This window comes from Nycticebus coucang, chromosome 16, assembly GCF_027406575.1.
Source record: "Nycticebus coucang isolate mNycCou1 chromosome 16, mNycCou1.pri, whole genome shotgun sequence".
Lineage (NCBI taxonomy): Eukaryota > Metazoa > Chordata > Mammalia > Primates > Lorisidae > Nycticebus > Nycticebus coucang.
This window is the reverse complement of record NC_069795.1, coordinates 68969646-68992644: the sequence shown is the minus strand read 5'-3', so window position 1 is coordinate 68992644 and position 22999 is coordinate 68969646. Positions and strand designations below refer to the sequence as shown.

The following is a 22999-nucleotide window of genomic DNA, read 5'->3' as shown; positions in this document are numbered from 1 at the left end:
TACAAAAAATAGAAAAGTTAGCCAGGCATGCTAGAGGGCTCCTGTAGTCCCAGGTACTGGTGAGGTAGAAGGATGGCTTGAACCCAGCAGTTTGAGGTTGCTGTGAACTAGGCTGATGCCACAGCACTCGTGCTTTGGAGACAGAGTGAGATTCTGTCTCAAAAAGAGGAAAAAAAAAAAAAATAGGTGTTCAACTTCCTAAATTCACAAATAAAGAAACTGAGTAGGGAAAAAAATGACCTATAGAGGCTCTGTTGATAAAAGTGGCAAAACTGGGCCTAAAGCAAGGTGGCTCCACCATACCACATGGCCTCATCATCCAAAGGAGTGGCAGAAACCACACTAAGCTATTTCTAGATATGTTGGGGGCCAAGCCCAGGGCAGGGCACTTACCTGGCATTCTCTAAATTGAAACACCCTGCTATAAGTCAGAGGACTCCCTAGCAAGGCCAGGATCGTCCTTTCTGAACAGTAACTGAGACAATTGCTATCTATGTACCTGGCTTTCGCAGTTGTTAGGCCATAGGTTAAATAATTTGCACAGGTTTGCAGAGCTGTGATTGAAAGCAAGACAGGCTAGTCCTAGAACCCATGCTCTGAACCACCACACTCTACAGCAACAACCCAAAAGAGGCATTGGCACCGTGCAGTGTAATGACTTTGAAGGGACTAGCCTCCTTCAGGTCCTAGGAGAAGAAAATGCCCAGATGGGACTAGATGCCCAAGAGATTTACTGGATTAACACCTGTGAAGAGTACGGGGCACTGGAGAAGGCAGGGGTCTTGCTTCCCCTTGTGCACACGATCCCTGTGCTCCAGTGTTGCTGCCCCAAGGAGGGAGTGTGGCAATAAGTAGGGTACATAGGGGCGGCGCGTATGACTCAGTGAGCTCAAGCCCCATATACCGAGGTTGGCGGGTTTGAACTTGGCCCTGGCCAAACTGCAACAAAAAATAGGCATTGTGGCAGGTGCCTGTAGTCCCAGCCACTCAGGAGACTGAGGCAAGAGAATCGCCTAAGCCCAAGAGCTAGAGGTTGCTGTGAGCTGTGATGCCACGGCACTCCACCAAGGGCAACAAAGTGAGACTCTGTCTCTAAAAAAAATAATAATAATAAGTAGGGCACAGCAGAGGTCATTGCTGAAGGCTGTCCTGATGTCAGAGACCAAGCCAAGTGTATTACTTCAGGTCCTAGGAGAAGAAAATGCCAAGATGGGACTAGATGCCCAAGAGACTTATTGGGTCAACACCTGTGAAGAGTACGGGGCACTGGAGAAGGCACGGAGAGCCTTTATCAGGGGTCCTCAAACTGTGGCCCACGGGCCACATGAAGCGGTGTGATTGTATTTGTTCCCATTTTGTTTTTTTACTTCAAAATAAGGTATGTGCAGTGTGCATAGGAATTTGTTCATAGTTTTTTTTTTTAAAACTATAGTCCGGCCCTCCAAGAGTCTGAGGGACAGTGAACTGGCCCCCTGTTTAAAAAGTTCGAGGACCCCTGCTTAGATTGTGAGGCAGACCTGACACCTGTGAAGGAGAGTAGAAAGGAAAAAGAGGATCCCAGCATGTTTTCTAAAATATTCTGGCCAGGCCAATGGGGAGTCCTCAGACTGGACGCTCCTATTAAGCAGTTCTATATCTGTAGGAATGGGTCAGTGTGAGCAGCCATACCCTCTCAGTCCCTGGCTGGGCCCAGCTGCAGCACAGACAGGGACCTCTCATCCCCTGAGAATCCTTACAGTAGCCGTCTCCATGTCACCAAAGCAGAAACTAAAGTGCAGAGAGGACAGGGACCTGCTTGCGGGTGCCAAAGAAGTGGGGTCCTTCTGGAAAGTGTTTGTATATTTCAGAAGGTGAAAATGAAACTTTTCTGTCAGGAGACACTGAGGAAACCACAATTTATATTCAGCATCTACTGGCTTCTTCCCCTAGGAGAATGTCAGCCTCAGAAGGACAGAATCCTAGCCTGTTTTGCTCACTGAGGTACCCTGGCACCTAGCACTAGCACAGTCTTGCCACATAGCTGGTGCTCAATAACTATTTGCTGTGAGAAGACATATACCTGGTAGGATGTGCTGGTATGTCCCCACTTCACTGGTTCAGCCAAGTCCTAGTCACCCATTTTTAAGTGGAATTAGATGGTTTTATGTGCCTAGGATCTTGTACACAGGAAGGCAAACAAATGACCAAGGAATCTATGTTCAAAATTCCCTGCCCATTGCTCAGTATTCCCTTCTGAGTGCTCAGTGCCTAGAACAGTGCCTGATATATCATAGTACTCCCTAAATACTAAGAAAGAGAGACAGAGTGAGAGAATGAGAGTGAGGAGGTAGGGGAGGGAGGGAAAGAAAGCAGGAAAGAGGAAGGAGAGAAGGCGGGAGGGAGGGAGTGTACCATGCTTGGAATCCATTGACTCCCTTTTACAGAGTCACAGCTTCTTCATCTTCTTTCAGGATCTTTAGCTGATGGTTCCTTAAGTGAATTTGCCTTTATTTGCTTAGGTGTGGGTGGGAAGAAGGGTGCATTGCTGCCTTCAATGTGTGTGGGGGCAGGGGAGGAGTGGGAGGTGGGTATGAACTAGGCTATGAACTAGGCTAGGCACCCATAGCACAGTCGTTATGGCACCAGCCACATACACGGAAGTTGGTGGGTTCAAACCCAGCCCTGGCCAGCTAAAACAATGACAACTGTGACAAAAAAAAAAAAAAAATAGCTGGGCATTGTGGCTGGCACCTGTAGTCCCAGCTACTTGGGAAGCTGAGGCAAGAGAATTGCTTAAGCCTAAGAGTTGGAGGTTGCTGTGAGCTGTGATGCAACGGCAGTCTACCAAGGGTGACATAATGAGACTCTGTCGCATAAAAAAAAAAAAAACAGCTATTGGGCAGCGTCTGTGGCTCAACGGAGTAGGGTGCTGGCCCCATATGCCAGAGGTGGCAGGTTCAAACCCAGCCCCGGCCAAAAAAAGTTATCAACTAAACTTAGGAAATAATAATTCATTTATGACTGCAAATTGAGGTCACATTAATTTTTTAAAGTGTGTTTTAAAATAGCTCTATATCTATGTTCCGTTCTAAAAATCAAAAAGTACAAGCAGTGGCTCATGCCTGTAATCCTAGCACTTTGGGAAGCTAAAGTAGGAGGATTGCTTCAGGCCAGGAATTCAAGACCAGCCTGAGCAAGAGTGAGACATCATCTCTACTTAAAACAGAAAAATTAGCCAGGTGTCCTGGCAGGTGCCTGTAGTCCTAGATTCTCAGGAGACTGAGGCAGGAGGACGGCTTAAGCCCAGGAGTTTGAGGTTGCAGTAGGCTATAATGATGTCACTACACTCTATCAAGGGCAACAGAGTAATACCTGTCTCAAAAAAAAAAAAAAAGAAGAAGAAGAAATAAAAAGCATATGCTGAAAAATAAATTTCCATCCTCCTGCCCCAGATCCTGTAGAAGGCAATCGTTGTCCCCATTTTCTTTTTTTTGTTTTTGGCTGGGACTGGGTTTGAACCTGCCACCTCCGGCATATGGGGCTGGCGCCCTACTCCTTTGAGCCACAGGCGCAGCCCCATTGTCCCCATTTTCTTACATATCCTTTTAGAGATATTCTAGCTCATGGGTAGGTTTAAACACACTTACTGACTTATTACATGAACCTTTTTGAACTTTGCCATTTAAACTAAACAAAATACTTATGTCTGTTTCATTCTTTCTGTAAGATTCCCATTAAGTGGAATCTTTTCATAGCTGTGAATCTGTCGTAGCTGTGAGCTATGACACCATGGCACTCCTCGGTCATGAAATTCTAGTGCCCAACCCAGAATGGTTCAAGGCCTTGTCCTACTTGACTTTTAGAAAGTCTTATTTTTTATTTTATTTTATTTTTTATAATTTAAAGAGGTTTATTCTGAGCCAAATTTGAGGACCATGACATTGGGCTACACCCAAAAGCCTTAGTAAGTGGACTCTTTGTGAGGGGGTTACAGTTTGGGTTATACATTTCATGGAGATAGGAATTATAAGTAAAGTTTTATAAATCAGTATGTGGAAAACATAGTTTGGTTTGGCCCCAAAAGGTGGGCTATCTCAAAGGCGGGGTGCCCACAGGTGGTCGGTGAGTTTAAATATTCTTTAGCTGACTATTGGCTGAAAGAGCCAGGCTCTATCTGATAGGTCAGGAGTCAGAGAAAAGGAATGCTGAGAAAGGTCAGTCCATCAGTGACCAAGTACTGGACAAATGCCCAGACGCCAGTGGTTTGCTGTGTATATGGAGGGCCTGCAGGTGTGTCTTGCAGAGGCTTGGCCTTGTTAATGAGTCACAGAGGACATCTCTAAGAAGGCAGGGGACATGATGAGGCATGTCTGGTCTTGCTCATGGCCAGTAACTCAATTTTCCCGGATCCCCTTGGCCAAGAGCGGAATCTAGTCAGTCAGCCGCTGGGTGGGGGAGCCTAAGGTTTTACTTTAGTTCACGTTGTTCATGCAAGCTCCTGGCACATGATGTTTGTTAGCACATCACCACATGAAGGGGCTTTGTGTGCTTTCATAAAAAATGCGAGATACTAAAATTACAGTATTAGGCTCAGCGCCTGTAGCACAGTGGTTATAGCGCCAACCAGATACACTGAGGCTGGCGGGTTTGAACCCGGCCTGGGCCAGCTAAACAACGACAATTGCAACAAAAAATAGCCCTGGGTATTGTGGTGGGTGCCTGCAGTCCCAGCTACTCAGGAGGCTGAGGCAAGAGAATCGCTCAAGCCCAAGATTTTGAGGTAGCTGTGAGCTATGACACCATAGCACTCCTCGGAGGGCAACATACTGAGACTCTGTCTCAAAAAAAAAAAAAAAATTACGGTATAGCAGAAAATGCTGTGTATTTAAGGCAGTTTGTTTTGTAAAATTCTGTTTAATATCATCCTTCAGTTTCTGATGGCAACTTACTGAGTGATACCTGGTGAATTAGAAAAGAAAAAGCAGGGTGGCGCCTGTGGCTCAGTGAGTAGGGCGCCAGCCCCATATGCCGAGGGTGGCGGGTTCGGACCCAGCCCCGGCCAAACTGCAACAGAAAAATAGCCGGGCGTTGTGGCGGGCGCCTGTAGTCCCAGCTGCTCGGGAGGCTGAGGCAAGAGAATCGCGTAAGCCCAAGAGTTAGAGGTTTCTGTGAGCCGTGTGAGGCCACGGCACTCTACCCGAGGGCGGTACAGTGAGACTCTGTCTCTACCAAAAAAAAAAAAAAAAAAAAAAAGAAAAGAAAAAGCACAGACACTATTTTCTCTGAATAGGGAATAACAGGTCAGTGCAAAGCCTTGTCTGAGGCTGAAAATAAAATCCCACTTGAGATCAACCGTAGGAAACCCTTGAAAGGATAATAAACAACAATGGAGTTTGGAAAGGAAGATAAATGGTAAGATCTTTCCAATGCTGGGCTAAAATGCCATTTATAGTGATTCTCCTGTTAAATGTTTTATTATGATGTAAATTATGTGGCCCTTTTTTCAGACTGCTTCTCTTTCTTGCAAAATAAGAAAAGAAAAACAGTGTGTTAATAACAAAGCATTCTTTATTTGTTCTGAAGTATTTGAAAAAAGAAAGTCTCACCTTTTGCCAGATTCCTCTCCCACTGAGGTGAAGAGCATGATTTTGGAGTCTCCACTGCTAATATCCTGTGTGTACTGTATGTGAACATATAATGTGCAGGCACACACAGACACACAACACATACACATCTTCTCAGAACACATCATAGTATGTGAGCACAGCAGAGGACAGTTTGCAGGGAGCCTTGGACTGATGCAGTTATCCCCCTTTCTTATTTGTAGTTCTCAAGAACAACTATAGGATGTTCTGGGCATACAACATCCTGAGATAGTAGGGAACCAGCCAGAACAGCCTAGGCTCTGTTCCAGTACCCCAGGCCCCACTCCTGAAATGGATGTCCTTTGTGGCTTTAGCCCAGAGTGTCCTGTTGCCCTGGAGCAAAAAACCCAGAGTGGGCTGTTTCCCGGGGCCTTCCAATGTGGTGTAGGTGGGAGTGTGCATATGAGTCTCCACTTGCCCAGGGCTGCTCTCCTGAGCTTGGGGGACTGGCTCACCACGGATCCTAGGCTTCTGTTGTCCCTCTCGCCCAGCTATAGATGACAAGCCCAGTTCAGCTAACTTGTGTGTGTGTCTCTCACCTTAGACAAGCTGGTAACCAGCACACTTAGGACAATCTAGATTCTCACGGGAAAAGAGAACATTTCATGCCCCTTTGGTAACCCCAAACCACATAATTTTAGTTTCATTTTAAAACATGTATATTCCATGTTTTCCTAGAAAGAATAGGTGGTAGAGGAAATTAGAAATACTTTTACCCCAAAATATGACATTTTGCTATTCTGGACTGACTGAAGAAGCCTGGACGACTCTCTGACTGGCCTTCCCTCAGCACCACCACCATGGACTCCCGAGATGGCTGACATTCCTTTATCAGCCTGAGATCAAGATCCATCCAGGATCACATTTGTCTTTTTTGTTCCTTCTCTGTAAGACCAGGGGTGTGACCTCACCTGAACAGATCCTTTAAGAAGATGGTGTCCCTTGCTGTGTGTCACACTTTATGGGGGCAAGACATGATTGCAAGAGCAACTTTACCTAACAATTGCAATCAGTGTAACCTGGCTTATTGTACCCTCAATGAATCCCCAACAATAAAAAAAAAAAAAAAAAAAGAAGATGGTGTCCCACCTCACAGACTTGTTAATCCCAAAAGGGAATTATTTACTTAATTAATCTTCTTTACTTAATCTAATTAATTAATCTTAATTAATCTAATTTACTTAGTTAATCTTCTTTCTCCAACCATTCATCCTCCCTGATGGTCATTTGTTGCCCCTCAACAGAATTCCTCTTTTTTCCCCCTCCCATTGTACCAGAAAGGCATATGATGATTCTGAACCCACCAAGAAGTTGAAACCTCATTTTCTGTGAGTATATACATTAAATACATTTGGTTACTTTTCTTTCTTTTTTTTTTTTGTAGAGACAGAGTTTCACTTTATGGCCCTCGGTAGAGTGCCGTGGCATCACACAGCTCACAGCAACCTCCAGCTCCTGGGCTTAAGCGATTCTCTTGCCTCAGCCTTCCGAACAGCTGGGACTACAGGCGCCCGCCAGAACGCTCAGCTATTTTTTGGTTGCTGTTCCGCCAGGGCCGGGTTTGAACCCGCCACCCTCGGTATATGGAGCCAGCGCCTTACCAACTGAGCCACAGGCGCCGCCCTGGTAACTTTTCTTAATCTGCTTTATGGTGAACTGATTTTTCAGCATACCTTCCCAAGGCAAAGGGGAAGTTTAACTTTCGGCCCCCACAGTGGATACCAGCTTTACATTTTCTCAGAAAAATGACCTCTTGTAGTTTTTTTTTTTTTAGACAGAGTCTCACTCTGTTGCTCTGGGTAAAGTGCTGTGGCATCATACCTCACAGCAACCTCAAACTCTTGGATTCAAGAGATCCTCTTGCCTCAGTTTTTCATTTTTAGTAGAGACAGGGTCTTGTGCTTGCTCAGGTTGGTCTCTAACTTGTGAGCTCAGGCAATCCACCTGCCTTGGCCTCCTAGATTGCTCGGATTACAGATGTGAGCCATGAAGCCAAGCCAAGACCACTTGTACTTTTGTCAGAAAAGAGAAGTTAGGTACCTCCCAGGTGACTCCAAGCCTGTAAGTGTGGAGAAAGTGTGAAAATTGTTGTTAGCGTCTAAATAACAGTTCAATAATAAGATGCTGTGGTTTAGAGTTCTCTAAAATCTCTTAACTTCAAAATAAAATTATATGTGAATCTTAAGGCTTATCACTGGGTGTTTAGAACTGCAAGGTGATACCAGGAGAAAGCCCCGTGAGCCTCTGGGGTTGTGTCAAAGTTTCCCATAAGTAATGTGATGAAAAGAACTGGCTGGGAATGATCATCTGGGGGTTTTCCTGGGTCTACCATTTAAAGAAAGGTTGGTGGAAAATAGACCCTGACACATTTCTGTCAGTTACTATGTATGTAGTATATGTCAACGTATCTCCTCCCACTTTTTTTTTTATTGAGACATGAGTGGCATCATAGCTCACAGCAACCTCGAACTCTTGAGATTAAATGATCCTCCTGCCTCAGCCTCCCGACTAGCAGGGATTCAGGGGCCCACCACAACGCCCAGCTATCTTTTCAGAGACAGGATCTTGCTCTTGCTCAGGCTGGTCTCAAATTTCTGAGTTCAGGCAATCGGTCCACCTCAGCCTCCCAGGCTTTGTCCTCCCACTTTTTGTTTGAGGGCATATCATATACCCGATACTATTCTATGTAGAATGTACAACATCCCAGGTGAGTATTGTCTTTTGGGGTTTTTTGTTTGTTTGTTTTGAGACAGAGTCTCACTATGTCGCCCTAGGTTGAGCACTATGGCATCACAGCTCACAGCAACCTCAAACTCTCGGACTTAAGCGATTCTCTTGCCTCAGCCTGCCAAGTAGGTGGGACTACAAGCACCCGCCACAGCGCCTGGCTATTTGTTGTTGTTGTTATTGTTTGGCAGGCCTGGGCTCAAACCCATCAGCTTCAGTGTATGTGGCTGGCGCCCTAGCTGCTGAGCTACAGGCCCTGAGCCAGACTGTAAATTCTTTTTTTTTTTTTTTTTTTTTGAGACATAGTCTCAAGCTGTTGCCTGGGTAGAGTGCCGTAGCATCATAGCTCACAGCAACCTCCAACTTGGGCTGGAGGGATCCTCTTGCCTCAGTTTTTCTTTTCCTTTTTTTTGAGACAGAGCCTCAAGCTGTCGCACTGGGTAGAGTGCGTGGCATCACAGCTCACAGCAACCTCCAACTCCTGGGCTCAAGCGAGTCTCCTGCCTCCACCTCCCAAGTAGCTGGGACTACCGGCGCCCGTCACAACACCGGCTATTTCTTGGTTGTAGCCATCATTGTTGTTTGGCGGGCCCAGGCTAGATTTGAACCTGCCAGCTCTGGTGTATGTGGCTGGCGCCTTAGCCTCTTGAGCCACAGGCGCCAAGCCAGTTTTTCTATTTTTAGTAGAGATGTGGCCTCGCTTTTGCTTAAGCTGGTCTCAAACTCATGAGCTCAAGCAATCAACATGGGATATCTGACTGGCATCTGAAGTGGAAGGCAGCCTTGTGGGACTGAGCCTTTAACTTGTGGGATCTGACGCAATCTACCTAGAATTAAATTAGAGGACAACCAGATGGCATCCACTAGAGACTTGCTTGGTATATGGGGAAACAACTCTCACACCTTTGGTGTCAGAGGTATTGTGTTGAGTGGTGTGTGTTAGAAATTCGATTTCTGGGCGGCGCCTGTGGCTCAGTCGGTAAGGCGCCGGCCCCATATACCGAGGGTGGCGGGTTCAAGCCCGGCCCCAGCCAAACTGCAACCAAAAAAAAAAAATAGCCGGGCGTTGTGGCGGGCGCCTATAGTCCCAGCTACTTGGGAGGCTGAGGCAAGAGAATCGCTTAAGCCCAGGAGATGGAGGTTACTGTGAGCTGTGTGAAGTCACAGCACTCTACCGAGGGCCATAAAGTGAGACTCTGTCTCTACAAAAAAAAGAAAGAAATTCGATTTCTTCTTGTCTTATAGGACAGACAGACCTGGTTTAAATCTCAGCTTCATCTCATCCTAGCTGTGTGATCTTAAACAGACAGCAACCTCTCTGAGCCCAATTTCTTAGAACATCTATTAATGGGTTTTTGTGAACCATCTGATATGTGGCAACACTGTCTTCTTCCTCTTTTTTCTCCTTTCCCAAATAGAAAGAGCTTCACTTATTCTCTTGGGTGTTGCTCTCCCCAACCTCAAACCTAAGATGAAAAAAATGATGGCGGGCTCCCTTAGCCCTATCTGAATGACTCTGGTTCTTAACAAAAACCCAAGCAGCCATTTCTCAAAGAGCTGGCCCAGCAGGCTGGTTTGGATTGCGAAGTTACCAGAGTCCTCATTCCTCACCCTGCAATACCCTAAAAGCTCTGGGGATGTCTTAAAAAGATGCAAGTTTACTTGCTCCAGAGAGGTACAGAAAGAACAAATGGAGAAAGTGTTGGTTGGAGATGCTTAGAGAAGGGTAAATTAGTTGATTTCTAATTTTGCGATATTAAATAAAATTATTGCCAGGCATGGTGGCCCATGCCTGTAATCCTACCTCTCTGTAAGGCTGAGGTGGGAGATAGCTTCAGGTCAGGAGTACAAGAATGAGACCGTGTCTCTACTAAAAATAGAAAAACTACTCGGGCATTGTGATGGGCGCCTATAGTCCCAGATTCTCAGGAGGCAGAGGCAGAAGGATCTCTTGAACCAAGAGTTTCAGTTTGGGCGGCGCCTGTGGCTCAGTGAGTAGGGCGCTGGCCCCATATGCCGAGGGTGGTGGGTTTAAACCCAGCCCCGGCCAAACTGCAACAAAAAAATAGCTGGGCGTTGTGGCGGGCACCTGTAGTCCCAGCTACTCGGGAGGCTGAGGCAAGAGCATCGCGTAAGCCCAAGAGTTAGAGGTTGCTGTGAGCCGTGTAACGCCACGGCACTCTACCGAGGGCAGTACAGTGAGACTCTGTCTCTACCAAAAGAAAAGAGTTTGAGTTTGCTGTGAGCTATGATGAGACCACTGCGCTCTGGGATATAAATAAATAAATATTGCCAAGTTTTTTTTTTTTTTTTTTTAAGACAGAGTCTCAATTTGTCACCCTTGGTAGAGTGCTGTGGCATCATAGCTCACAGCAACCTCAGACTCTTGGCTCAAGTGATTTTCTCGCCTCAGCCTCCCCACTTGCTGGGACTATAGGCGCCCACAATAACACCTGGCTATTTTTAGAGGCAGGGTCTCGCTCTGGCTCAGGCTGGTGGCTAACCTGTAAGCTCGGGCAACCCACCTGCCTGAGCCTCCCAAAGTGCTAGGATTACTGGCGTCAGCCACCACGCTGGGTCTCTATTGCCAAGATTTCTAGACAATATTTAGCAATCTTGGCTAACAAAGCCATGAAGCACCATTGCATAGCAGCTTTAAAAAGTCCTAGCAGGCCAGGCAAGGAGAGGCACGCCTTTGATCCTCGCACTCTGGGAGGCCGAGGTGGGCGGATAACCTGAGCTCAGGGGTTTGAGACCAGCCTGAGTAAGAGTGAGACCCTATCTCTAAAAAACAGCTGGGCGTTGTTGTGGGCAGCTATAGGCCCAGCTACTCAAGAGGCCAAGGCAAGAGAATCACTTGAGCCCAAGAGTTTGAGGTTGCTGTGAGCTATGACACCAGGGCACTCATCGGAGGGTCACAAAGTGAAACTCCATCTCAAAAAAAATGTAGTAGCAATCCCTGAAATGTCACATATGACCCATTCTGCTTTTCAGTACACACATTAACTTGATAAGCAAGACAAACTCATACTGTGTATTGTCAGGGATCAACGCATGAAACCCTGACCCTGGTGAATACTGGGTGGGAAACAACAGGGAAAGGGGGGAAAGACCACCCAGCCCCAGTTGTAAGGTGCTGGAGGACACCTGGAGACGGCTTACTCAGGCTGGGTAGACTGAGATAAAGCACTCCTGAGATAACGCAGCGCCTTTCTGGCTTCTTCAGAAGATTTTTTATTAGTTTTTAACAAAGGTGCACATGCAAAAGATAGGGTTGAAAGCATCCCAAGTTCCCTGGAAGACTGGATAGCGAGAGAGGCTGGGTAAGTGGCAGTGGGGTGGTAATGTAAATACAGGGGAAGGGAGAAGCCAGTTCTGTTCAGGCAGGGGAAGTAAACCAGGTTTTAGAAAAGTTTAATCCCTCCCATCTCAAAAGCTTGGGCCTAGTCCATCCTGACCAGGCAGGCAGGCGCCTCCAGATTCTTTTCCCCTTCGTGATTCTAAAGAACCCCCAGGAATTGCTGGACTACAAGCGTTCTCCCTGGTTACCCTGGAATTGAGGCAGGGTACTCCACTGAGAAGTCAACCTAGCTACCCCCCACAGTGTATCACACCATCTTTATTGATTTACTCCAACATTATGCATATAATTAAGTCTCCTTCCCCTCCCCTGTGATTGTTCTCACCCTCCCTCCTCTCTCACACACACAGACAGGAAGCAAAGTCACCAGTTAAGAGTGAAGTCTGGGGAGGTTTTGAGGTTTGATAAAAAGGAAACTTTTTGAAGTGGGCCTGTGATGAAGAGTGAGAATTAGCAAGGCAAATATAATAGGTTCTCTAAAGAGCTTTTCCTCTTCTTTTTTTATAGACACAGTCTCACTTTGTGGATAGTGTGCTCTGGTGTCATAGCTCACAGCAACCTCAAACTTCTGGGCTCACGTGATCCTCTTGCCTCAACCTCCCAAGTAGCCAGGACTGCAGGCACCTGCCACAACATCATTTTTGTTGTTGTTGTGGTTGTTGTTTTTAGTGACAGGGTCTGCCCTTGCTCAGACTAGTCTGGAACTCCTAAGCTCAGGCGATCCACCCACCTCAGCCTCCCAGAGTGCTGGGATTACAGGTGTGAGCCACAGCACCTGGCCCCAGAACTTTTCCTCATGTACAACTGTAGCTAAAGCCTACTCCCAACAACACCCGCCCCCCCCCCCCATCCTAAGGAGACTAGAAGGGCTTGGAAAAACAACCCCCTGTGGGAGTAACTCAGAGTCGGCAGGACTGCTGTAATCAGACCTCCTTTCCGCACATCCCCCTGCTGAAAGTCAGGATCTGAAGGAAAATTGTGATAATCATAGTTCTGGGCTTTCTGAAAAGAGGAAGGAAGGGTGTGCTCTTCCTATTGCCTGCCACCAAATCAAGAGAGAACAGGCTTACTGCCTGACACTGAGGGTGACAAATAAAGTGATGATGGCATCTCACTTCTGAGTGGGATGTCTGCTGGACAGTGTGCATCTGAGATTGACCCAGAAGACAAATGATCACCACACAATAGGATCCAGGTGGTGACAAGGCTAGGACAGAAGACTGTGGGTACAGTGAGAAGGTGGCCAAGTGCCTGAACAATTGAAGCAGAAAGTTCCTTTTTTTTTTTTTTTTGAGACAGCCTCAAGCTGTCACCCTGGGGGAATGCCATGGCATCACAGCTCACAGCATCCTCCAATTCCTGGGCTCAAGCGATTCTCCTGCCTCCACCTCCCAAGTAGCTGGGATTTCAGGCACCTGCTATAATGCCCGGCTATTTTTTGGTTGCAGCCGTCATTGTTGTTTAGTGGGCCCAGCCTGGATTCAAACCCACCAGCTCAGGTGCATGTGGCTGGCGCCCTAGCCACTTGAGCCACTGGCGCTGAGCCGAAGCAGAAAGTTATATTTGAGCTGGGTCTTGAAGGATGAGTAAGAATTTACCAGGTGGAAAAGGAGAGGGAAGAACTTCAAGAAATGAAGAAGGAATGATGTATAAATGGGAACATGATTAGAGGCATGACTGTGGCATGATTGATTTGTTATTTGTAAAGATAATTCTGGAGGGTAATGAGGGAGGCACCAGACAAGAGGCTAGTTAACAACTACTCTTCAATACATACTGATTAAGTGCCTATTTTATGCCTAGGCACCATGCCAGATTCTGTCTAGAGGCCAATATAGACAAAAAGATAGACAGTAATGAAATTGGTAACATGTCAAGTGCCGTGATGAGGAAAGCACCGAGGGCAGCTAGGAGCAGCATCTCACCAGACCTGAGCAGAATGGATTATAGAAAACCCAGCTGAAAATACTCATGCACGAAGGTAAAGCATGATAGTTTAAAAATATATTTACAGGGCGGCGCCTGTGGCTCAGCGGGTAGGGCGCCGGTCCCATATGCCGGAGGTGGCGGGTTCAAACCCAGCCCCGGCCAAATTAAAAAAAAAATATATATATATATATTTACAAGGTAGAAGAATCTAGTAGATGCTGTTAGGACTCCACAGACACCCGTCACTGCTCCCATGCACCTTACACATTGCTTCTGCAAGCATCTCTAAGTCTTTACCTGAAAACAGTTGGGTTGGGCTTGCACAAAAGACAAGCCTAGAGTTAGTATCCCTGGGAGTGGTCCTCAACCTGGAAGTTGGTTTGCTTGCCCTTCTGGTGGGACTAATTTGAGAAATGCCTTAAGCAGAGGACCCAGATAGACTAAGCCCCAAATGCCCACAGTGGAAACCTGCTCACTAACACACCCTAGACCAGCTCCCTTCCCTTCTTGGTCTTACTTCTCCATTCTCCTACATGTAGTCCCTGGAACCATCTCCCAGATAAACTACTGGCACTCAAATTCTGTCTCAAAGTTTATTTTGTGAAAGAACTCACCAAGGGTGGGGAACCTGCAGCCTTCTGATTTCAAGATTGTTTTTCTTAAGCACCAAAGGAGGCAAGGAAAGCTTCATCTTTCTCTGCTACACTCTTTTTAATAAGAAGATTTGCTCTGGTTGGGTATGGTTGCTCACACCTGTAATCCCAGCACTCTGGGAGGCCAAGGCAGGTGGATTGCCTGAGTTTGAGACCAGTCTGAGCTATGGCAAGGACCCCACCTCTAAAAATAGCTGGGAGTCGTGGCAGGCACCTGTAATCCCAGCTACTGGGGAGGCTGAGGCAAGAGGATCACTTGAGCATAGGAGTCTGAGGTTGCTGTGAGCTATGATGCCACAGCACTCTACCAGAGGCGACAAAGTGAGACTCTGTCTCGAAAAAAAAAAAAAAAATTTGTTCTGTAAAATCTGGATTAAGTCAAAAGGTCACACTTAAGGACCTAGAATGACATATGTGGCTTTACGGCCAGAGGTCCCCCACACTTGAAACCTAAAGACAAACAGAAAGAAACTTTAGAACAATTACACAATGAAACTGAAGACTCACATATGAGGTTTTGGGATTTCTATCTTGAGAGACATTGACCCCATCAACTGAGATAAGAGTCTTCAATATAAGAAGAGGACAGATTAGGGGGAACAGTGTGAGTCTGAAAAGACTGAGCTTAAGGTGGCTAAGGGACTTGTTATCTCAAAATTCCTGAGTACAAGGTTAAGAGTCTTTGGTGAAAACAAAGAGAACAAAGAGCAGTGCCTGTGGCTCAGTGGGTAGGGCGCCAGCCCCATATACTGAGGGTGGTGGGTTCAAACCCAGCCCTGGCCAAACTGCAACAAAAAATTAGCCAGATGTTGCGGCAGGCTCCTGTAGTCCCAGCTACTCACGAGGCTGAGGCAAGAGAATTGCCTAAGCCCAGGAGTTGCAGGTTGCTGTGAGCTGTGTGACGCCACGGCACTCTACCGAGGGTGATAAAGTGAGACTCTGTCTCTACAAAAAAAAAAAAAAGAACACTCAAAAGAAGAAACCACTAGAAAAGAATATGACATGGCCCTAAAAAGGTAATTACAGTGACTTCCTTTGACCAAGAGAATACAGAGCCCTAGCTGTCTCTTCCAGCCGGTTTCTGTACTCCAGTTTCTCATAGTTGGAGGGACTCACGCCTTTAAAACCATACATAACTCCCCACCAGCAGCCAGCAATGGCAGCTGTAGAATCACTGTCTCCCCCATGAAAAAAGGCTCGGTGGGCAAGCTCCTTCCAGGAGTCTCCTACAGCAAGGATGGCGTCATAGGCAATCATGGGGGCATCATGCCCACTGCTGCCACCCCAGCCTGAGTAGCTCAGAGATGTGTAGAATTGATCCCTCTCCTTCACATCGAAGGGCTCGGGGAAGGTGGGGGCTGATTGGCCATCCGAAATCCCTCGAAGTTTTAGGTACTTTTCCCATTGGTTTTGGAAGTAGGACCTGTAAGAAGGAAAAAATTAAGTGAAAAGCCATAAAGAAAAGTACCAGGTAGACGTGTAAACAGAGAAAATTCCAAGATAACGTCAACATTTTGTACTACTATGTAAACTATATAAAGATTGAGATTATCTCTAATTGCCACTCATTCTATAAATTTTGGCTAAGGATTTAGATGAGTAAGGCATTGGTGCTGTTGCTAAAGAAGACATATATGAAGTTACAGGATAGGAAAGAAAGGTTTGTTTTTCCTAGGTTGACCGTAATGTCATGTCACATTTTCCAGGCGGAACTTTAGGACATCACCATCATGGGTGACTTCAGCAGAAAGCTTTTTTTATTCTAAGAAAGAGAACGTGCAGTGACCTCACAAAAAGGGGAAGACGTGGTCTTACCACTTATTCATTAGCTAGTGGAAAACTTCTCTTTCTCTTTGGCATTTTAACCAAGGATTTTAAAACAGTATTTATGTGTCAAGACTAATAAAAAAAATGAGTTCTAGGGAAATGGGAAATAAGCACAAAAGTTCATCTGACTAGAGGACAGCCACAAAATCTACAGAAAGCTAGAACACAGGACAGGATTCCTACGTAAGAGACTCATTGAGGTATTTACTTGGCTTTTTTTTTTTCTTTTTTTTTTGAGAGTCTCAAGCTGTCACCCTAGGTAGAGTGGCATCATAGCTCACAGCAACCTCCAACTCTTGGGCTCAAGCAATCCTCTTGCCTCAGTTTTTCTAGTTTTAGTAGAGATGGGATCTTGCTTTTTGCTCAGGCTGGTCTCAAACCCGTGAGCTCAAGCTATCCACCCGCTTCAGCCTCCCAGAGTGCTAGGATTACAGGCGTGAGCCACCGTGCCCGGTCTAATTGGTTATTTTGTGATAACCACGGCTGGAAAGAAACTTGAAATCTTTGGCAGGTGGGCAGGGAGGGGCCTGAGTGCTGAGGACCACCATCCTGAATCCTAGACACACACGTGCAGGGCTGTGTGCACACATAGATCCAACCATGTTTTGGCAGGTGCATGCACCTACAGACTCACCAGTGTTGAAGATTTTCCTCCACAAAGTAGCCCGATTGGACAATGTACTTCTTAGCCTCTGGTAGCAGCTCTATCAGTCCTTTTCCCCACTGCCTAGGTGGTTTGCCATTCACAGCATAGGCTGTAAAAAGAGCAGACACCAGGGCCCCCAGGTAGCCTGTGGGGTGGTGGTGGGTCATTCGACCACTCTCAATGCTCACTTGAATCAGTGTGCCCAGCTGGCTGGGGTGTGGGAACCTGAGACCGATGCACATGGCCCGCATGGCAGCTCCACAGCCACCCTCATGGCCATTGAAGGGAATCCTCCAGCCATCAGCCTCATTTGGCCTCAGCATCATGGCGTTCTGCATCGAGGCGCCACCTGGGGAAAAGTCAGGCAGGGTATGGAATCAACGTAACCAAAGCAAAGGGCCTGGGGAGAAGAAAGACTAAGCTCTATCTCCAGATTTCTTTGATGAAAAGGGAGAGCCAGAAAAATATGATGACGTATGGCCACAGACTGCTAACTCCAACCCAGCAGTGTTCCTTACTTTATATACTGCCCTAAGCATTACTATAAAGTCACTCATGCAGTGACCCCTGGAATCACTATCAGTTAATACTGAGATGGCACACACCTGAGAAAAGGAAGTGTAACTTGGGCAGCGCCTGTGGCTCAAAGGAGTAGGGCGCCTGCCCCATATACCCAAGGTGGTGGGTTCAAACCTGCCCCTGGCCAAAAACTGCAAAAAAAAAAAAAAAAAAAAAAGTAGATGTAACTTATTATTCTCTTCTTTAAAATAAGGTAAGGCTCAGAGCTTAAGAAATTTGCTCGAAATCACATAACCGGCTCATCAGTGGCCAAGTAAAATTTATCAAACTCCAAAGCCCAAGCCCTTAAGGAGTCCAATAAGAACCTGGAAATTGGGGCGGCACCTGTGGCTCAAGGAGTAGGGCGCCGGTCCCATATGCTGGAGGTGGTGGGTTCAAACCCAGCCCCGGCCAAAAATCACAAAAAAAAAAAAAAAAAAGAACCTGGAAATTGGGCAGCGCCTGTGGCTCAGTCGGTAAGGCGCCGGCCCCATATACTGAGGGTGGCAGGTTCAAACCCGGCCCTGGCTGAACTGCAACCAAAAAACAGCTGGGCGTTGTGGCGGGCGCCTGTAGTCCCAGCTACTCGGGAGGCTGAGGCAAGAGAATCGCTTAAGCCCAGGAGGAGTTGGAGGTTGCTGTGAGCTGTGTGATGGCATGGCATTCAACCGAGGGCCATAAAGTGAGACTCTGTCTCTACAAAAAAAAAGAACCTGGAAATTGGAGTTTCTGAGTCTCATAAAGAGGCCACAACTTCTAGAGTGAGCCCCCACGCTCAGATGAGGAGCAATGGATTCCAAGAAGTAATGTGCCCTTGGCTATGCCCTACCTGACAGTGGAGTAAGCAGGTTTGTCCTATTGACCTGTCTTACTGGGGAGCTGTGAATCTGTACAGGAGCCAAGGGACAACAGAAACATATATGGAGTGTGGTATTAGTGTTCCTTCATTAGTCAATTTGCTCACAACAATGTTCATGGATAGCACAGGCAGACATGGAAAACTTTCTACTTGCCAAACTGATGAGCTATCAGATACTTAGCATGGACAAAGATTGGTTTCTAAGGCCAATCCTTGGGGTCACCAGAGGACCCTGGGTATGGTGGTGAGGAGCTTTCCATAAGGTAGCATTGTGGGCTGAGTTGTCTCTCCCAAATCCGTATGTTGTAGCTGTAATACCCAGTACCTCAATTTGGAAATAGGACTTTTAAAAGATGATTAAGCTAAAAATGTAGGTGGGCTCCAACCCAATCTGGCTGGTGACCTTACAAGAAGATTCATGTGGACACACAAAGAGATACCAGGGATGCATGAACATGCGGAGAGACCATGTGAGGACCCAGAGAGAAGGTGGCCATCTGTAAGACAAGACAAGAGGCCGAAGAACAAACCAAAGCTCCCAACACCTTGACTTAGATGGGTGTCTAGTCTCCAGAACTATGAGAAATAAGCTTCTGTGAGCTGCGTCCATGGTCTTCAGTTATGGCCCTAGCAGACTAAAACGGGAGGAGAGGTAGGTCAGATGGGCCAGAGAAAGGGGAATATCACTTGTTCAGAGTAACTATAATAAGTTTCCGAAGTAGGCAAGAACCATTTGTGGGGAGCCCTGGGACCAGAAGAGGAGCTTCTATAAGACCTTTTCCATTCTTCTTTTTTTTTTTGCAGTTTTTGGCCAGGGCTGGGTTTGAACCCGCCACTCCAGCATATGGGGCCTGCGCCTTACTCCTTTGAGCCACAGGTGCCGCCTTTCTTCTTTTCTTTTCTTTCTTTCTTTCTTTTTTTTTTGAGACAGTCTCACTATGTTGCCCTCAGTAGAGTGCCATAGCGTTACAGCTTACAGCAACCTCAAACTCTTGGGCTCAAGTGATCCTTTTGCCTCAGCCTCCCAAGTAGCTGGGATTACAGGTGCCCACCACAATGCCTGGCTATTTTTTTGGTTGCAGTTGTCATTGTGGATTAGCTGGCCAGGGCCGGGTTCAAACCCGCCAACCTCAATGTATGTGGCTGGCGCCATAACCACTGTGCTATGGGTGCCGAGCCAAGACTCTTTCCATTCTTCTTTAAAAAGAAAAAATATATATTTTTTTGTAAGGACAGAGTCTCACTTTATTGCCCTCAGTTTGAGTGTCATGGCATCACAGCTCACAGCAATCTCAAACTCCTGGGCTTAGGCCTCTTGCCTCAACCTCCCAAGTAGCTGGGACTACAGGTGCCCACCACAACGTCCGGCTATTTTTTTTGTTGTAGTTTGGCAGGGACCGGGTTTGAACCCACCACCCTTGGTATATGGGGACAGTTCCCTACCCACTGAGCCACAGGCGCCACCCTATTTTTTTCTTGATACTTGTTCATTACAGAAAATTTAGAAAATAAATAAAAATCAAATAAGAACCTATAAATATTCTCATCACCCAGATATAATTATTATCTTTGTGTATGTCCTTTTAGACCTTTCTCAATACAGAGGAACATATCTATTCATTAAAGAACAGTGGGTTCGGGCGGCGCCTGTGGCTCAGTGAGTAGGGCGCTGGCCCCATATGCTGAGGGTGGCGGGTTCAAACCCAGCCCTGGCCAAACTGCAACAAAAAAATAGCCGGGTGCTGTGGCGGGCGCCTGTAGTCCCAGCTACTCGGGAGGCTGAGGCAAGAGAATCACGTAAGCCCAAGAGTTATAGGTTGCTGTGAGCCGTGTGACGCCACGGCACTCTACCGAGGGCGGTACAGTGAGACTCTACCAAAAAAAAAAAAAAAAAAAGAACAGTGGGTTCATAACATATATACTTTTTGTAACATAGTTTTTAACTAAATATATAATACCTCTTTATCAGTGAAATTTATCTGTCTAATTTCATTTATACTTTTATTTTATTTTATTTTTGAGACAGAGTCTCACTTTGTCACCCTTGGTAGAGTGCCATGGCGTCACAGCTCACAGCAACCTCCAACTCCTGGGCTTAAGTGATTCTCTTGCCTCAGCCTCCCAAGTAGCTGGGACTACAGGCACCTGCAACAATGCCCAGCTATTTTTAGAGATGAGGTCTTACTCTGGTTCAGAAACTGTGAGATCCGGCAATCCACATGCTTCAGCCTTCCAAATGCTGGGATTACAGGTGTGAGCCACCACGCCTGGCCTCCTTTATACTTTATTAATATTTTCATTGACAAACCATAATTTTATGGGGTATAATATGATAGTTTGATGTATGTATACAACGTAGAATGATTAAATGAAACTGATTAATGCATGTTACCACACTTATCATTTTTTGTGATGAGACATTTGAAATTTACTTATTTTGATATATACATTATTATTGACTATAGTCACCCTGCATAATTTTATTTTATTTTATTTTTGAGATAGAATCTCACTTTGTTGTCCTCGGTATACTGCCACAGTGTCATAGCTCACATCAACCTCAAACTCATGGGCTCAAGTGAATCTCTTGCCTCAGCTTTCCAAGTAGCTGGGACTATAGGCACCCACTATAGTGCCCAGCTATTTTTAGAGACAGGGTCTTGCTCCAGCTCAGGCTGGTCTCAAACCCATGAGCTCATCCTAGCATTCTGGGAGGCCAAGGTGGGTGGGACCCAGCCCTTCCATTGGCATTCTTGATGATCTCCTTGGGTCAGTTTTATTCTCCACCCTCCCTGCCCTTCCTCGGCCTGGCTCACCTGGTGCCCGGCCGTCCATGTCTTCCATGCAGTCTTGGTAATGTTTAGCAAGGAGGGAATACAGCTGAGCCAAGTCTTGGGGTTCCCCGGCTTCCAGGAGGGCTTCCGCTGTAGCCAGGTGCATCACGGTGTCATCACTCACTCTCCATCTTCCCACATCCAGGGCGTCCAAGCCACCCAACTGGGCCAGCTGTCTGTGTATCTTCTCTCCATCCCGGAGGAACTCCCACTTCCCATTAAAGTACCCCAAGGCATCTCCAGCTGCACTCAGCACCATGGCAGCCACATATCTCTCCATCAGTCCCCCACAAATGCTGGGCTCTGACGAGGTCATCTTTAGGGGACAATTAAGACACACAAGGAAATAAGAGGCAGAAGAAGAATCAGAAAAGACAAAAGCATCTACATTTTATTGACCACTCACTACTTGTTGGCATTTCGTCTAATCTTCATAAGTGCTCTATGAGGAATGTATTATTAGGGCCATCTTCCATATATAAGTAAATGGAAGATCATAGAAATAATAAAGCTTTGGGGTGGCGCCTGTGGCTCAAAGGAGTAGTGAGCCGGCCCCATATTCCGTAGGTGGTGGGTTCAAACCCGGCCCTGGCCAAAAACTGAAAAATAATAATAATAATAATAATACAGCTTCAAAAAATGTTTGATGATTTTTACATCTCAGGTCACAAAGCCAATGAGTGGCAGGTCTGGGATTCCAGAGCAGGTCCATGTGACTCCAAAGCCTATGATTTAAGCTAAGACTAGGTGTTAGCCTTTCAGTGAGTGGCAAGCCCATTAAATTCTGCAAGTTAAACCCAGCTGATCATTTTCTCTTTTTACTTGGGATTTGGCCTTGGAAGTGCAAGGTTTTACTTAAATAATAATAGTTTCTACTGGTATCACAGTGACAAAGTGCCTGCATATTCATTGCCTCACCAGGAAGGGACTGCAGTGTGCATTTTCCAGATACGAAAACCAAGGCTCAGAGAAGCTAAGTTTATACAACTAGAGAGTAGGAGCCCTGGAACCCAAATCTGATTCCATCCACACCAGATGCTTGGAATCACATCACTCTTCCTACTTACTTTGGGCAACCTTTTAGTGCCTCAGTCACATGTGTAAAATGGCACTGATAAAAAAAAGTAACAACCACTTAGATTTGTTGGGAGGCGTAAATGAAGTAATTTTCATAAAGCACTTAGAACAGTGCTTGGCACACCCATAACACTATTTTTGTTACTGTTTTCTTTATTTATACATACCAAGAAAAAAGGATTTGCTATTATTGAACTAGAATACTTTCTCCCCACAACAAAACAGCAATACCTGTAAACGATGGACTTCTAGACTATCACGATCTTATCTTATATATCCTCCATGAATTAAATCCTGGGTACACTGCTCTAGGTGCCCTCTTCCTTCAGCCAATTCCCCAGGGTGCCCTCTTCCTGATACAGGACTCCCCCACTCAGGGCTAGACAGGGACCCTCCCCATATTCCGTAGGTGGTGGGTTCAGGTGAGCTCAGAAATCAGACCCTTATCTCTAGACACAAACAGGCTGCCCTTTCCAGGCCACACCCTCTGGGCGGCCTGAAAGGTTTTGTGCAGTTCCACCTTGAGTAGGGAGGATACACACTAATCCAGTGGTTCTCAACCTTCCTAATGCCGCGGCCCTTTAATACAGTTCCTGTAGGTTGCGACCCACAGGTTGAGAACCACTGCAATCACTTCCCTGAGACAAAAACCACAAAGACCTAATAACCTTGCCCCAGCAGAGGGCCTGCATGCATTCATTTATTAATACACTCATTAATTTTGTAAAGATGTTTTTCCAACTACCAAGTCCTGGCCAAAAAAAAATGCAATTTGGCTAGGCGCCTGTGGCTCAGCAGCTAGGGCACTGGCCACATACAGCAGAGCTGGCAAGTTCAAATCCAGCCAAGGCCTACCAAACAATGGCAACTACAACCAAAAAATAGTCGGGCATTGTGGCAGATG

General features: G+C 46.3%; 1 protein-coding gene across 2 annotated transcripts in view; it reads right to left on the bottom strand.

Annotated features, from left to right (window-relative positions):
- Positions 1-22999, bottom strand: part of ADPRH (ADP-ribosylarginine hydrolase) — a 107533-nt gene that overhangs the window by 71536 nt on the left and 12998 nt on the right. The window contains exons 2-4 of one of the 2 annotated variants that reach the window (XR_008374881.1): positions 21001-21334; positions 16756-17116; positions 15262-15717 (exon numbers count right to left, since the gene is read on the bottom strand). Coding sequence is in view for 1 of the 2 variants with exons in the window: in XM_053564586.1 (XP_053420561.1) it covers positions 15315-15717; positions 16756-17116; positions 21001-21334 (1098 nt within the window). In the remaining variant the exon portion in view is untranslated. Of the gene's footprint in view, positions 1-13784; positions 15718-16755; positions 17117-21000; positions 21335-22999 lie in introns of those variants that run through there. The other variant, XM_053564586.1, reaches the window with a different exon arrangement.